Source organism: Lethenteron reissneri, chromosome 4, assembly GCF_015708825.2.
Source record: "Lethenteron reissneri isolate LAM-NWPU_2019-01 chromosome 4, ASM1570882v1, whole genome shotgun sequence".
In the NCBI taxonomy this organism is placed as follows: domain Eukaryota; kingdom Metazoa; phylum Chordata; class Hyperoartia; order Petromyzontiformes; family Petromyzontidae; genus Lethenteron; species Lethenteron reissneri.
In genome coordinates this window covers 6,603,484-6,618,225 of record NC_083782.1, presented here as the reverse complement: position 1 = coordinate 6,618,225, position 14,742 = coordinate 6,603,484, and the positions used below count along the sequence as shown (strand labels likewise).

The following is a 14,742-nucleotide window of genomic DNA, read 5'->3' as shown; positions in this document are numbered from 1 at the left end:
GATGAGATGGAGAGTGAATGAGATGGAAGGAGAGGAGAGTGAGAAAGTTGGAGTGGGAGAATGAAGATGAGGATGAAGGATACAAAAAACAAAGGATGTGAAAGTGAATCGAGTCACAACAACAAGGGATGGGGGTTATGCCTTCCGCAGACAGGAATGGAGAGAGGGGCCGAGCCAATAGCAACGTCGGAACAGCGGCCATGAGAAGTAAGCATGCTGAGCTTAGACATTGGATTAAATTCTTTATTGGACACTGGATACAATAACATTTTTTGGAATAAGACTGTAGCGCCTGTTGTATGGGAATGATTAAAATATGATTTGATATGTTACGAGGTTACCTACTGCTTTTCGATTTAAAGCTTTCGTGACTGCAGGGATTTATCTTCTTGGTTCTTTCGGTAAAGTCACGTATTTTATTATTTCCATTCTACGTGACTTTACCGAAAGAACCAAGAAGATTACCTACTGCTCTTACAATACACTGTTACCATGAGTAAAATATGCATGCGTGGGAACGCAATCACTGTAACTGGCCCCAGTTAGATAACAATTTAAATACTTGTCTCGATCAGCGGTGGCCAATACGTTGATTGAGATCCACGGGTGGATTGCAGAACATGTGTTGTGCATCTCAGGACAAACCAGAACACTACCATAAGCAAACAACAATTTTCAGTACGGATGATAGCAAACAAACAAAAATCCACTACTAAGGATTCATTGAAAGAATACAAGATAATAACGTCTACCAATAGATGGGTGCTAGTACTTAATGTGTTAAACTCTACAAGGGTAATTGTTGGTCGTAGCTTTCTGGTGGAATAGCAGAGCCCGTTGAGATCCGCCAGAGCGGATCGCACTGCTTGGCGGATTGGCCAACCTCTGCTTTAGAGTGAGACCATTTTTATGAAGAGTACCTGAAGGAGGTTGATTGTAATTCCAAAGAAGATTGGTTGTAATCTCAAAACAAAAATCCAATACATTTAAGAGAATGAGATTTGAAAAGCAGTCTGATTTCAATTAATTACACTGGTCAACAAAAAAAACATATTTTTTCTGGCCTGGACTTTTGCAGCTGTTTTAGACTAATTTCAGGGTGCTGATTTCAAATCTGATCTCAGATTTGCTCTATCACATCTCATTTTTATGCTATCGGCATACCCCATTTTCATTGATTTTACCAGAAATTAACTCTGTCACTCATGATTGCAAGTTGTTGCGAGTCAGTGACTGCTTTAGTGTTAAAATATGGTGCTGTATTTTTAGGATAGTGTGTTTATAATATCATTTTATGTAGATATCCACATTTATTTAATATTTTTCTTCTGCAGTTTATATTGAAAATGCAATATTTGATATCTCAAAAACCTGATTTGGAATCAGCACCCCAAAATTACCTTAAAACCGTTGGAATACCTTATGCCAGAAAAAGTGTATTGACCAGTGTTATCGATATAAATAATTATCCTGCCTGTTGCACCATCCTGCATTTGGTTACTCGAGAGCTAAATGCTTCCTGTCTATCAAACCCGAATATAATCGACTCTCGGTCATCTACAATAGTGCAAAACACCGTAAATTAGACTGTCAAAATATATTAATTGTTTAGCTACGTAGAATGGGCGGGGGGGTGGAGTGGGATGGGGGGGGGTAAGAACATTGAATGCGTCGTCTGTTTTCATCGCTTCCTAAAGATTGTTGGTTTTACTTGCCGTTGTTAAGCCGATCCCAGGGGCACAGAGTCACAGACCCCCAACGAGTGAGAAGCAACCAACAAAATGTGCCCACGTAAAATATTAAGATTTTTTCGCATGCACGGTTAATCTGGTTAATTGAATTTAACTGCATATGACATATGTTTTAGGGTAGTACATTCGTCGGGATGAGCAAATCATCCCTTACCACTAATTTGAATTTTAAAATCAAGCTGATCATTTCTTCAATCAGTGGATGCTTGATTAGTGCCTGGAAACGAACAGGCTCTAGGTCTTCCGATCCCAGATCTCGGAACACCTGAACGATGTGTTCCTGAAACGATAAACGGTTTTAAGTAAGCGGCGTAAATGGCTAACACATAAATAACATTAGCGGTACACGCTGCACATGTTACAGTAAATCTGGCAAATGTCTGTTGCGATGTCCTGCAGCTCTTGCGAGAAATAGGTGATTTTGTTGCCAGTTTAAAATCGTCTGGCAGAGGAGCAGGCGCGGCATATGAGCAGGAGACAGGACCAACATAAGAGAGAGCGACGAGGCCACTCACCTTGCATGCGGCACGAGCGATTCAGTGGGTATGGCTATGTAAAAGTACAGGGACTCCCCTACTTACGAACGTCCGACTTACGAACTTTCAGAGATACGGAGAAACCTGTCCGCATTTCCAGTTATCTGTTCGGACTGATAGTCGTAAGTTCAACCACCGTGCAATAGATGGCGGAGGTGGCATCTACTTCTGCAGAACGTGAAGAACCAGTGTCATCTACATCTACAGGAGATTATACAACTTTAAAGCCATTCCCCGTGTTTAGTGTACATGCCGTACAAAACGTTCTGAATTGACAGGAATAGAGTTAGACTTACGAACAGATTGACTTATGAACAGACCTCTGGAACCTAACTCGTTCGTAAGTAGAGGAGTCCCTGTAGTGGGACTGACGAAGACAGGAGGGGCTAGCAGCTCACCGTGTGTCTCGGTTGAGCCTCCCCAGAAACTCGCTGGCTTCAACTGTAAGTGTCGCGCGGGAGGCACGCGACGGATCCACTCCGTGCATCGTTAACAAGTCCACAACAATCCTAAACACGCGTCGCTGACGCCCGGCGAGCGAGTTGTGACGATACCTCGAGGTACGGGTGTGCACGCGTCTCGTTCGGGTGGCTGAAGCGATGGTGTCCTCGGCAATTGCCCCGGCATGGTGGAGGACCGTGAGCAAAGCGTCCAGAGAGACAGATTCCAAAGGCCCAGAATCCAGACCCTCTGTCTGTGAGAACCCGCAACACACAGCTCTCGAAAAGGGTAATGCGTGCACGTAATTAGACATGCACAGCCCTGTGTCAATCCGCACCCTGAGGGTCATGGGGATTATATCACCGTACTTCACCACTGCTGGATAGTGCGGATTGGTCAAGTTAGGCAGCATAGAAGTACAATACAACGGATATTTCTGTACTTGCCTTCCCTCTGCTCTCCACCATGTAGCCCCGAGCCTTTAACAACAACAACAGTCTGTTCTGGGCAGCTATTACAACCTGTTAATGCATAATGGTCACCCAGTCCAGCCAACATGCAGGGGTCAAAACCCGCTTAGCTTCCAAGATCTTTCGACATCAGGAGCATTGCGGGTCGGAGTCTATGCGCATCACATCCACGCACACACATCCTTTGCATCTTGTAGACAACCGTCATTGGAATATGGGGCCACATTGCAAATACATAGTGCACTGATAAATCGACCCGAGCCATTGCGATGGCAACACATTACCTGGGGAGGGGGAGTAGATGGATCCCCAGGCAAAGCCATTGCTGCTGCTGCCGCCGCCACACTCAGTGCTCGATAGAAGCCATCCTGTCCATCTTCACCACAGGCCAAGTACAGCAACATGCTCTTGTAGTCTATCTTCTCCCCTTGTCCGAGCAAGGTAAAGAGGGCCTATACACGCACGCACCACCCAGAACAGATTGCTTGTATGCATGTTGAACTTATTTCGCTGATCGGAGCTACGGAGGAAGGATAACATACTAAAGACAAAGGAAGGAAGAGCATTCCAGAGGGCCACAGAAGCGCATTTAAACGCGTGCGATGCATTGGCCGTCTTTGTTCGACGGCTAGCCAAAAGCCTCTGGGAAGATAACAGGAGTTTGCGTGATGATGTATGGCTCCTTGACGAGATCAGCAAGGTATTGTGGTTCAATTGTGGCAAGCACTTCACTTTATAGAACCTACAGACTGTTACGCAGAAGGCACAGAGCGAATGAGACTATGGGGTTTTAAGTGAGTTTAAAGCAAAATAGATTAAATGGAAATGGGCAGGACATGTTGACGAGAGCATCTGAAGAGAGATGAGAGAGAACATGAAAGAGGCCGAGGGAAGGGAAGAGAAGCAGTGGAATGGATTTAAAACACGCAAAATCGTTGAAAGCACTCGACCTTTGTGCATTCTGCAAAATACTGTCAGGATTTCCTGAAGAAGAGCATTGTGAGCCTGACAAAGGCTGAGTGCTCTTTACACGTTTCTGTGTTTTTGGTGTTCTTGTTGTTGTTTGAAACTCGTGGTTTTCTGGCCTGAATGATTGTTCTCTTATGACAGGTTTCTCTAAGTCATTTACAAAAATCTAAGATTTCGGAGGCCACTAATGGACAGAAGCAACTCAGTAAATGACGGACTGGAAGAAAATAGGGGAGGCATTTACGCAGCAGTGGAAAGTACCACGATGACATAATCATTTCGTATAATAATGTACCTGTTTCAGATTCCCCAGCCGATCATATAAGTCACACGTATTTTCTGTTGGCACAGCATCTTTAAACCACAGTTCGATCTGTGGGGCAACACACCAACAATTTTACTCCTGACATTCAATAATAGTATTATTGTTAACAGCATATTTTCAGGTAACAATTGAACTTAGCAATACCATAAAAATGCAAAGTGTTAGTCTCACGAACTAACTATAACTAGTTTTATTTCGATTTAAAGCTTTCGTGACTGCAGGGATTCATATTCTTGGTTCTTTCGGTAAAGTCACGTAGAAGGGAAATAATAAAATAATATTATGATGATGATTGCTCGTGTTGCAGTCGAAACGTCGTGAGAATTTTTATTGTTTTATATTAATATTATGTTATTATTTCCCTTCTACATGACTTTATCGAAAGAACCAAGAATATAGTTTTATTTTACCAGGAAAGGCCCACTGAGCTTATATAGCTCTTTTTCAGAAGCGACCTGGCCACAAATGATTGCTCAACGAAGTGGTTTATGTGGAAATTTATAGCAGTCAAATACTCTAAATGTATGTTGATTCAAAATGTGGAGGGAAAAACCGGAGGACCCAGAGAAAAATCCACGCGACCACGGGGAGAACATGAAAATTCCAAATATACAGGCGTCAGGGTCACGATCGAACCCACGACCTCATGTATACCAGGCGAGGTAGTTAACATCTCGCCACTATGGCACCCACAAATCATAATACATTTCAATTGTTTTCATGCTACACACAAGCAAAACAACTCTGATATATGTGGCAAACGGTATCTCTGCTCACATTACTCCGAAGATACGCTGTACTCTGCCAATCTTTTGAAGCGGGGAGGGGGGGCGGTGGGCATTTGGAGAGTGAACGAGAAGAGTGGGTCGAGACGTGGCAAGAAATAGGGGACAACAGAGGAGCACATGCCTGGTCGTACTGCTCCTGAGACAAGAAGCCGGAGCTTTCAGGGTCGGCTTTCCGGCAGGCTGCCAGCACCGCCAGCAGCTGGGTCACCGAGGGCAGTGGCCAGGGCCAGGCCGCCAGCACCAGCAGCCTGCGCCAGTCCAACAGCTCCACGCCGCCTTGCACTTGGTGTGCGATCGCCGCAATCTGAACACGCCGCAACCGCAAACAGAATCAGAATACTGTATATTCTTTGGGTCTTACGGTAAAGTCGTGGAGCTAGAAAAAATAATAACAATCAAATAATAAAAAAAAAGTGAATTAAAAAAAATTTACCCGTAAAAACTAAGTTTTTCACTATAAATCCTTTATATGCGTGGCGGCTAGAGTCCTCTCGTCCTCTGGCTTGAGATGGCTGCCACCTATGGGTCAGATGATTGCCTGCCACCATTAAGCAGTTGGTAATTAAATATTTAAAAAAAATTCCTAAAAAGTGTAAAATTTTGGAAAAAAAATTTCACGATAAAAATTGTCACGCACAACGAGTCTGTGTGCGAAATGTCAGCTCGATGGATCACGGGAAGTGGGTTAAAAACGACCGAAAGATTTGCACGGTCGTAAGAGCGCAAGCAAGCACGCAAGTGAACTTAATATAAAGGATTTAATAATCAAAAATATCACGACGTTTCGATCGCAACACAAGCAAATGTTATGAGGAGACGATTGCCTGTGTTGCGATCAAAACGTCGTGATATTTTTATTATTTTTTTATTCACTTTATTTTATTATTTTATTGTTATTATTTTTTCTTCTATCTAAGTGGCTTTACCGAAAGACCCAAAGAATATGAATTCCTGCAGTCACGAAAGCTTTAAGTCAAGATTTAGAATCAAAATATGTATTTATACTGGAGGAATCCAATTAGCTATCAAGTTCTTTTTCACAAATGTCCAGTAGGGGCGGGTCAGAAAGTTACAACAACAAACAATACAAAAACACGATATGAGTGCAAATTATAGGAAATGCAAGCAATTCACAAACAAACAATTAAAAGTTAAATTTTACCATTTTTATTTCAACAGGTAAAGCCCACTGAGCAATTTGCTTCATTTTCAGAAGCGACCTGGCCACAAATGATAGCTTAAAGAAGTGGCTTATCACTTAGAAATGTATAGCACACAACCACGCACAGCACAAAGGGACGGTGACGCTGCCCAGCGGTTGCGCGTTCCCCCCGCTTGCTGTTGAGGAGGTTCGCGGTTCGAAGTACAGCGGCCACCCTGATTAATGCTGCGAGTGTAATAACCGTCGTGATACTACGGGGGCCATCTGCTTCACAGTGGGCGTTAAAGATTCCGTCATATCGTCCGCAAGAGTAGGCCATTGCTGGTGCCATGCTCCAAATTGATCAAATGTAAAAAAATACCCATAAATTATATAATTGGAATTTACATCTTCGCAGGACCCTCCTGAAATAGAGTCCTTGAGACTCGGTGAGGCTCTCCTGGGCGAAACAATCTCTTGGTGGCGAACGGCGGTTATTGTCGTCATCTTTGCATCCCATCTCTTGCAGAATGGCCGAGGCAAATCTCAACAAGTGTATGAATAAATAAATTAATACTTAAATACACTTTACTGCATTGCTCTTGTCATTTGGCTTCAGTCCTCAGAGCCTGCACAGAACCAAACTGAATGTAATGGGCTTTTTGTGCAGCCTTTGGTGGCTGGGCTGAGACCACCAACTCTATAGAATTGAGAATCAGGTTTAATCACAGGCATGAGAAACCAGGATTCGAACCCAGGATCTCAACGGTGCCAGCCACTCGGCCACATCCACAACTTGTATATATATATCGTGAGTGTCTGAATGAGACCAGGTCTCGACTCACCTGTGTGTGCGACATGTTTAGCCAGGCCTCTGGCAGAGATTCACTCCCTGTACCACCAGAACCCAGAGCATGCAGGAAGTCGATGAAATCTAAAGTGGAAATATATCCTGTACCAAAAGATGGGGTTCGTTGTTATGATTAATATTTATAGCTAAATATGCATGAGAGTTAACGTGACAGATGTTGTATCTATATCTTCCAAAGGCCTACCCGTCTTCATATATTCACAAGTTGGTCAACTGCACTCAATACAGATTCTCATCACCCGATTTACCATCACTGACCACCAAAACTCACCATACATTTTCCATTATATTTCTGGAGCCCCCACGATTATTACATTGCAGGACCCCGTGAGAGATTTTTAGGACTTGGGGAGACCTTTACCCAGCAGTGGATCCATCAAGCCTGATGATGATCACGATGATGATAACCTAAAATGATCGAACTCCGGTCTGTTTAGTTTGGGACGTGGTCAGAAGGTTTGTTCCAGTGAGGGTTCAGGCAGTGGTACAACTATTGAGTATATAGGTGGTGCAACTGCACCAGAGCCCACAGGCTTCAGGTGCATAGGTGCCGGGCCGCGAAGAGGGTGGGGGGAAGGTGGACAGTGTGGTGGCCCCATTTCATTCCTTTCCCTAAGGGCATGCCAATCACGCTACACCACTGGGTTTCGGGTAAGACAAAGATCCCCCATATAATGGAAATAATAAAATAATAAAAATAAAACATAATAAAATAATTCTCACGACGTTTCGGCCACAACGCAAGCGGCCGTCCTCAGGTGAAGAACAGGTCTGTCGAGAGACCCTATTATTTCCATTCTACGTGACTTTACCGAAAGAACCAAGAAGATGGATCCCCATATAGCCTTAACAGACTGTAGGAGCAAGTGCACACACACATACGCAGTGAGCAAGCAGCACCTACCTGCAGGCGCAGTCTCTAGCAGGTGCCGATGGAAGGACATCAGCTGCTCCACAGTGAAGTGCTGGGGGTGGAGAGGCTCGGAGGGCTGCGGGGGGGCGGGGGGAGGAGGCTCCTCGTACATGCGCGCCTCTGTGCTTAGGTAGAAGGAGTCCTGCTGCAGCACCAGCTCAGGCTGCAGCGGAGTCCCCGACTCCACGGCGCCTTGAATCACATCCAGCAGCTGCTCAATGCTGGACAAGTGCGGCACACATGTTGCCGCGTCATCGCGCGCAGCGCATACGTTACCACCACGCGTGTCGGGAAACGTCCAGACTCTCACAGAGAGAGAGACAACGATCCCCCGTATAGCTTACACAGACTCTAAGCTGCCGGACCGCCATTAGCGAGAAACATAATGTAGCCATATGGCACACAAGCGGGTGGTGTGGCCAGGACCACACCTGGGTGCCTTTGTCCCCCCAATGCTGATGTAGCTATGTCTGGTTCAGTTAATCGCCACTGATATTAACTGCGGCCAGGAAGCGACCTCAGGTCGCCGGTGTCGTATAGCACTGTAGATTGACTTTCATAGCCACTCGCTAACGGACGCCTGCCGCCAAAAGCCTATGCAGGCCGCAGGAAGACTCGTTGTCTTGTGGCTGGTACAACACCTGTGCATCTCGGCGTGGTAGCGTTGGCCCAGCGAGTCCTGCATGGCCTGGTACGCCTCCGCACTCGCCGCGCGGAGGGCCCCGATTGCCGAGAGAGCTTGCTCCTTCACCGTGTCCAGTCGCTGTCTCAGGCAGGTTTCTATAGGCCCCGTACACAAGGGCAGAGACCACAGCTCACTTGTGTTATGCTCCAAAGCATTTCGTGAAAGCAATACAATTCACACACAAAAGTTACTCTTCTCTGACCACCTCAGGATCGTTATTATCTTCACGGTTATTAACGTCACGAATAATGCCGTTGTCTGTATAGTTGTCATAGCGATGTGTTGGAATTGAAGCTGGGCTGTAATCCAATTATTTAAGTCATCAGATGGGCCAACTGCAGCTCCCTTGCCACAGTGAGGTTGCTGTGGCAATCCGGGCTGAGCCCGCTGGCTTATTTCGTGAACCGGAATGGCCTTCTTCTCAGTGGCCAAGGCAATGAGCAATGAGCTTTAAAAAGTCCTCGTGGTCAAGTGGCGTAGCGTTCAAGTGTGCAGGTGGTACAACTGCACCAGGGCCCACAGGACAGGGGTTCCCAGGTTCCCGGCTACGAAGAGCGGTGGGGGGGGGGGGAGGGTTGGACAGGGGCTCCCCATTTTACTGGACATCTGTGAAAAAGAGCTTCATAACTCATCGGATTCCTCCAGTCAAAATAAAGATTCTGAATAATTAAATTCTTTGCACTAAGGGGCTCATGCCTACAACACTAGGCCACTGTTGTGGTCCCTACAATTAATGCAATGTGAATGTGCCCCTCACAGTGGGGCAGTATTGCTGTGCTTCAAGCCTCACCCTCATGCTTTAAGGCACAAGCATGCTCCTGATGCATCTTGGCTTTGCGCTCCTTCTGTGCCACCACTTCAGGGTCCACTTCCTCCACTTGCATTGGCACACTGGGGCTGGGCGCTCCTGCACTCCTCAAGTACAAGTTTGGAACAACATCAATTCACTTATAATAGTTATAAAGTAAATAAATAAATACATGCCATAGCCCTTTGTCAATCCACTGCTGGATGAGGGCATATTCATACCATGCGCGTCGTGAGTGTTTTTTGACCATGCATCACCACACTAGCAAGTGCGAGTCGGTGAAGTTGGTGTCCAGGACTCGTCGAGATATCGCTCACCACTGATGTTAGCCGTGGCAGGGATGCAACCAAGGTGTACACACGGGTTTATAGCACAGAGCAATAACCACTGTGCCACTGCACCAGTTGAAGAAATTTTAATCGATAGATTATACTTACCGTCTTGGAAAACTTAATAATGTCAAAAAATCCACCTCTGTATAGAAACGCAAGAAGAGGTTCCCTCCCTACTGGTAGAATCGAATCATCCCCAGCGGTCGAAATTGTCCGATAAACGACGTTACGCCGTACCGGCACTTCTCACAACACCACGCATGTAAAACACCGGTACTTTTCAGAACGGTTCCCGTTGCTGTGTTGCGATGTTTCCGCAGAGAGGAAATGAGCACGCATGATGGGTCGCTGCAGGACGAAGAGGTTTCATACCGGCAACTTATTTTTAGAAGTACACGTCTAGCTTAACGATCTATATATGTTTCGATTTAAAGCTTTCGTGACTGCAGGGATTCATCTTCTTGGTTCTTTCGGTAAAGTCACGTAGAATGGAAATAATAAAAGAATAATAAATAATAATAAAATGGCCCTTTTATTTTATTATTTCCATTCTACGTGACTTTAACGAAAGAACCAAGAAGATCTATATATGAATCCAAAGCAATGCATAATCTTTATTCTACTCAGCATATGGGTGTAAAAGAGATGAATTAACATTATCCACCCATTCTGAGTATAGTTATAGCTTCTCAAAGTGATGATCTTACCCTTTTTTTTCCCAGATCCTTTTGGCTCCTTCTTCTTGGCAATCTTAGAACCTTTCGCTTTGCCAGAGGTGGGTTTTCGACTTGCAGATGCTGCCCTTTCTCCATCGTTTTGTTCATCGTCTCTACCATTCTGCTCCAACACTGCCAGCTCCTCAGAAACCTTCCACAGGCATCCCCAGCAGCAGCAAAACAACGTAATATTAATATGGGACCTATGTATACGGAAACAGCCTAACAAAATATTGTGTTTTTGGTGTATGCCGCATGTTGTTTAGCATGATGTCGTAATGACAGGAGCTAGACAAGTCGGGCCTGGACCTCGGTGGAATATAAGAGGGCCGGTGAACTGTTTATAGCTCCAGTCTTGTATGTATACTGAACTTCGTATGCATGTTGAACATCTTTTGCAACGTACATAGCCAACTGTGATAATCGGACATATTATCATGTCGAACAACACGCGATACAACCCAAGAACACATCAGAGAGCTATGCAGCGCAATGCCTTGATCATGCGGTCCGTCGTACCATCAGGGCGGCCACAGCCAGCGCGGCTTGCGAGGCCTCTTGGATGATCTCCTGGGAGGCGTGCGACGTTGGCGATTCTGCCGACAGCGCATCGCTCTTGTCGCGCCCGCCCCTGCCGCGCGACACTCTCTCTCGGCTGCTCGGGCTGCCGGGCCCGGTGACCGTCGCGTCCGCCCCCGACTTCCCGGGGGCGGCACGCGACGCTTTCTCCTCGTCTGCTGCCGGAGCCAGCGGGGGCGGCGGAAGCAGGGGGAGGCGGAATGCCTCGCGCTCCCCTCCCAGCCCACCGGCTCCCACCCGGCCCTGAATGCCCACGTAGTAGTCCCGCAAGAACAGAACCGCGTCCTGCCAGCGCTCCATTTCCACCTGAATGCAACGTAATGCCGCACATTGTACATCAGTGTATGTTACCCGCAAGTACAACTTTCCAGCCTGCTCTCATGTAAATCTTTATTGAACCACTATGTGCAGATCGGCATTCAATAACTACCCTAGGTATACACTAAATTTGGCAAATTAGTAAAATTACATACAAATTAACTTGATTAGAATCTACTGTGCGAGGCAATCATCACCCCCGACTGCGAAAAATAGGCAGGACCCTCCTGAAAAAGAGTCATGAGACTCAGTGAGGCTTTCCTGGGTAAACAAGCGGAATAACAATGATATTCTACTGTGCTTTGCATATGAGTCCCTCCTAAAGATTGTTTAAATAGTTGTAGATGTAGATGCAAAAACAACACCAATTTGTGTGAAGAATAACTTTTTAAAAAAATGTTGCTTCTTGTACTCGAATTGTACATTTTGTGGGTTTACTGTTGTGGTGGTAGGTTTAACGACGCATTTACGCGATCTAACCCAAAAACCTCGATTATGCATTTATTCTTACCTGCTACGACATATGGATCACAAACGTTGGCACTGACAAGCACGTAGAACAAAGGGTGGAAAGGATGTGTGCTTGGAATTACACCGAGAGACAGGATGAGGAATACGAGGATCAGAAATCATACGCAAGCGAGATCAATCTTATTGCTAATTGAGAGGAGTATTTGGGCTTGGGCAAGACACTTCAATGGGAGGGATGACGGGCAGTAGTGGAGACTAACGATCGAGTGGCAGCCAATGGAGGGGACATTCGCCACGGAGATGGAGCGATAAAATCAGATCGTGTTACAGGGACGAGATGGATTGTTGCGAAGCGAGACTGAGAGAGATGGCAACGGCTTTGCCAGGCCTTCATCCGGCATCGGCGAGACGATGGCTGTTGACGATAATGACAGTGGTGTATTGTTTAGCGTCAATATACTAAATGCCTCTGTTGATATGTAAACTCTGACTTTAACATAGCCACTTCCGTGACCAGTTACATGCTAATTCCTCACATTAACATCATGCTAATCAAATTTCGATTTAAAGCTTTCGTGACTGCAGGGATTCATCTTCTTGGTTCTTTCGGTAAAGTCACGTAGAAGGGAAATAATAAAATAATAAAACATAATAAAATACAATTCTCACGACGTTTCGGCCACAACGCAAGCAGCCGTCCTCAGGTGAAGAACAGGTCTGTCGGAAAGACAGCATCTGAATGATAGGGGTTGGGATAGTGATAGGGGTAGTGATGGGGGTTGTGGTAGTGACAGGAGTTGGGGTAGTGATAGGGGTTGGGGTAGTGATAGGGGTTGGGATAGTGATAGTGATAATGATGGGGTTTGTGGTAGTGATAGCGGTTGGGGTAAGTCACATCTAGTTGGCCGGGCCTAGGAGAAGCAGTAGCAGGATGGGCTCGGGAGAAGCGATGGGGGTTGTTTTAAGAGAGGGACAGAAGCAGGAGAGTGAAGGTGAAAGTGTCACGTGCTGCAGTGGGAGTTTGTAGTTGGTGCAGGGCGAGGGAGGCACAGAGATGGACAGTCGAGATGGAGGGCGTAGAGGACGGGATGGGTGGCGAACCTGCATGAGTGCGATGTGGTGGTTGGCGAATGCAGCGAGCCGTGCATTGAGCCAGCCGTCGTGCATCACAGACAGCAGCTCCCTCTCCGCCTCCTCCTTCCGCCCATCGGTGATGTCCCACAACTTCTCCTTCAGATCCTGCACGAGTCGATCACGTTCGCACGCACATGTATTAACTCAAAACACTGCCAGGCCAATGTTTTTATAAAAAGAAAACACAATGTGGTCATCTGCGGTAATATTAACATCGCTTGAAAGATCATCAAACCTACGACAAAATCACACGGTATGCGCCCAATTTTGTCAGATCTTGGATGCTAAGCAGGGTTGAGTCTGGTTAGTGCTTAGATGGGCGACCATCTGCTGCGGGGCTGTGGTGTGTAGCGGAAGGCAGTGCAGCAAAATCCATTGTCGTACTGTACTTTCTATGCTCCCTCGTCTATTCTCTCCGCCTTCACCAATACGCACTGAACAGTGTGGCGAAGTAGGGTCAAACAGGCCCCATGAATCCCATGGCATGGGGAGGCACCTCATCCAACAGTGGATCGGCAAAAGGGAAATACATATATTATTGATATTGTAAAAACCGAAAACAACAGACCACTTACCTGACATGGTGTGTGTGCAGGCGCGGACACTTAGGAAGTAAATCAAGGCCTCTGAAAGATTGGCTGGAGGCAGAAATTGAAGTGATTGGAGGAGAAATACAAACTTAAAAGGTGGGAAACGAGGGTTGACTGACGGGGGAACGGTTGACGACCGTCGGAGAAGGAGGACGGGAATTGGCTGAGGGAAATAGGGTGAGCAAACCTTCGAGAAAGGGGGCTCGAGGGATATAAAAGGGGATAGCACAAGGGGAAGGGCTTCAAGAAGAATGTTCATGTCCACAATCAAGGCTCTTAGTAAAGCGAAGAATGTGTGGCGGTGGTCGTTGCAATATTGTTGCGTTGTAAACATTTAGGAGTAGACTTCTTGACATGGCCCAACCCTGGCTGATCGCGGTGTTTGGAGGCGTCCTACCTGTGCGCGCTGATGCATCTCTGCTCGTGTGTCATCATCGCCCCTCAGGTAGCCTGGCAGCTCATTCAGCTCAATCTGCCAGCGCTGTACAAACTCCTGCTTGTGGTCGGGTCTCCGCAGAAACTCCACAAACTCCTGCCTGCACACGATTGCGTGCAGAAAACAGCGTACGCCACATGACACAATGTAAAGATGCCTCTCACTTTAAGTACCATCATTGCCAACCGTGATCTACTGATCTACCCACTGACGGATGAGGCTCTCCCCCAAGCCATCGCCGTCTCTCCCGTGTAGCGGGATGCAACGATTCACCTAGTCCCTGCACACGACTCAATTTCAAGCGTGGTGTTGAATAACCCCCCATGACATGGAGAGGTCCTCATCCAGCAGTGGTTCAACAAGGGACTCTACATGGACATGTACACATAACACAAAAATATTAATTACATGAAAGTGAAACCAAAAGTGAGATTCTATTCTAGATTTGAAGCTTTCATGACTGCAAGG

The 14,742-nt window shown here is 46.2% G+C and overlaps 1 protein-coding gene across 2 annotated transcripts in view; it reads right to left on the bottom strand.

The window, feature by feature from the left end:
* Positions 1-1,634: 1,634 nt before the first annotated feature.
* LOC133349375 (sperm flagellar protein 2-like) overlaps positions 1,635-14,742 on the bottom strand; it is a 43,103-nt gene continuing 29,995 nt past the window's right edge. For both annotated transcript variants that reach the window (XM_061562753.1, XM_061562761.1), the window contains 13 exons: positions 14,236-14,374; positions 13,216-13,353; positions 11,266-11,631; positions 10,738-10,897; positions 9,681-9,797; positions 8,847-8,985; positions 8,197-8,426; positions 7,267-7,373; positions 5,402-5,584; positions 4,463-4,540; positions 3,483-3,650; positions 2,842-2,981; positions 1,635-2,031 (listed from right to left, as the gene is read on the bottom strand). In XM_061562753.1, coding sequence (XP_061418737.1) covers positions 1,986-2,031; positions 2,842-2,981; positions 3,483-3,650; positions 4,463-4,540; positions 5,402-5,584; positions 7,267-7,373; positions 8,197-8,426; positions 8,847-8,985; positions 9,681-9,797; positions 10,738-10,897; positions 11,266-11,631; positions 13,216-13,353; positions 14,236-14,374 — 2,011 coding nt within the window. In that variant the 3' untranslated portion in view covers positions 1,635-1,985. The remainder of the gene's footprint in view (positions 2,032-2,841; positions 2,982-3,482; positions 3,651-4,462; positions 4,541-5,401; positions 5,585-7,266; positions 7,374-8,196; positions 8,427-8,846; positions 8,986-9,680; positions 9,798-10,737; positions 10,898-11,265; positions 11,632-13,215; positions 13,354-14,235; positions 14,375-14,742) is intronic.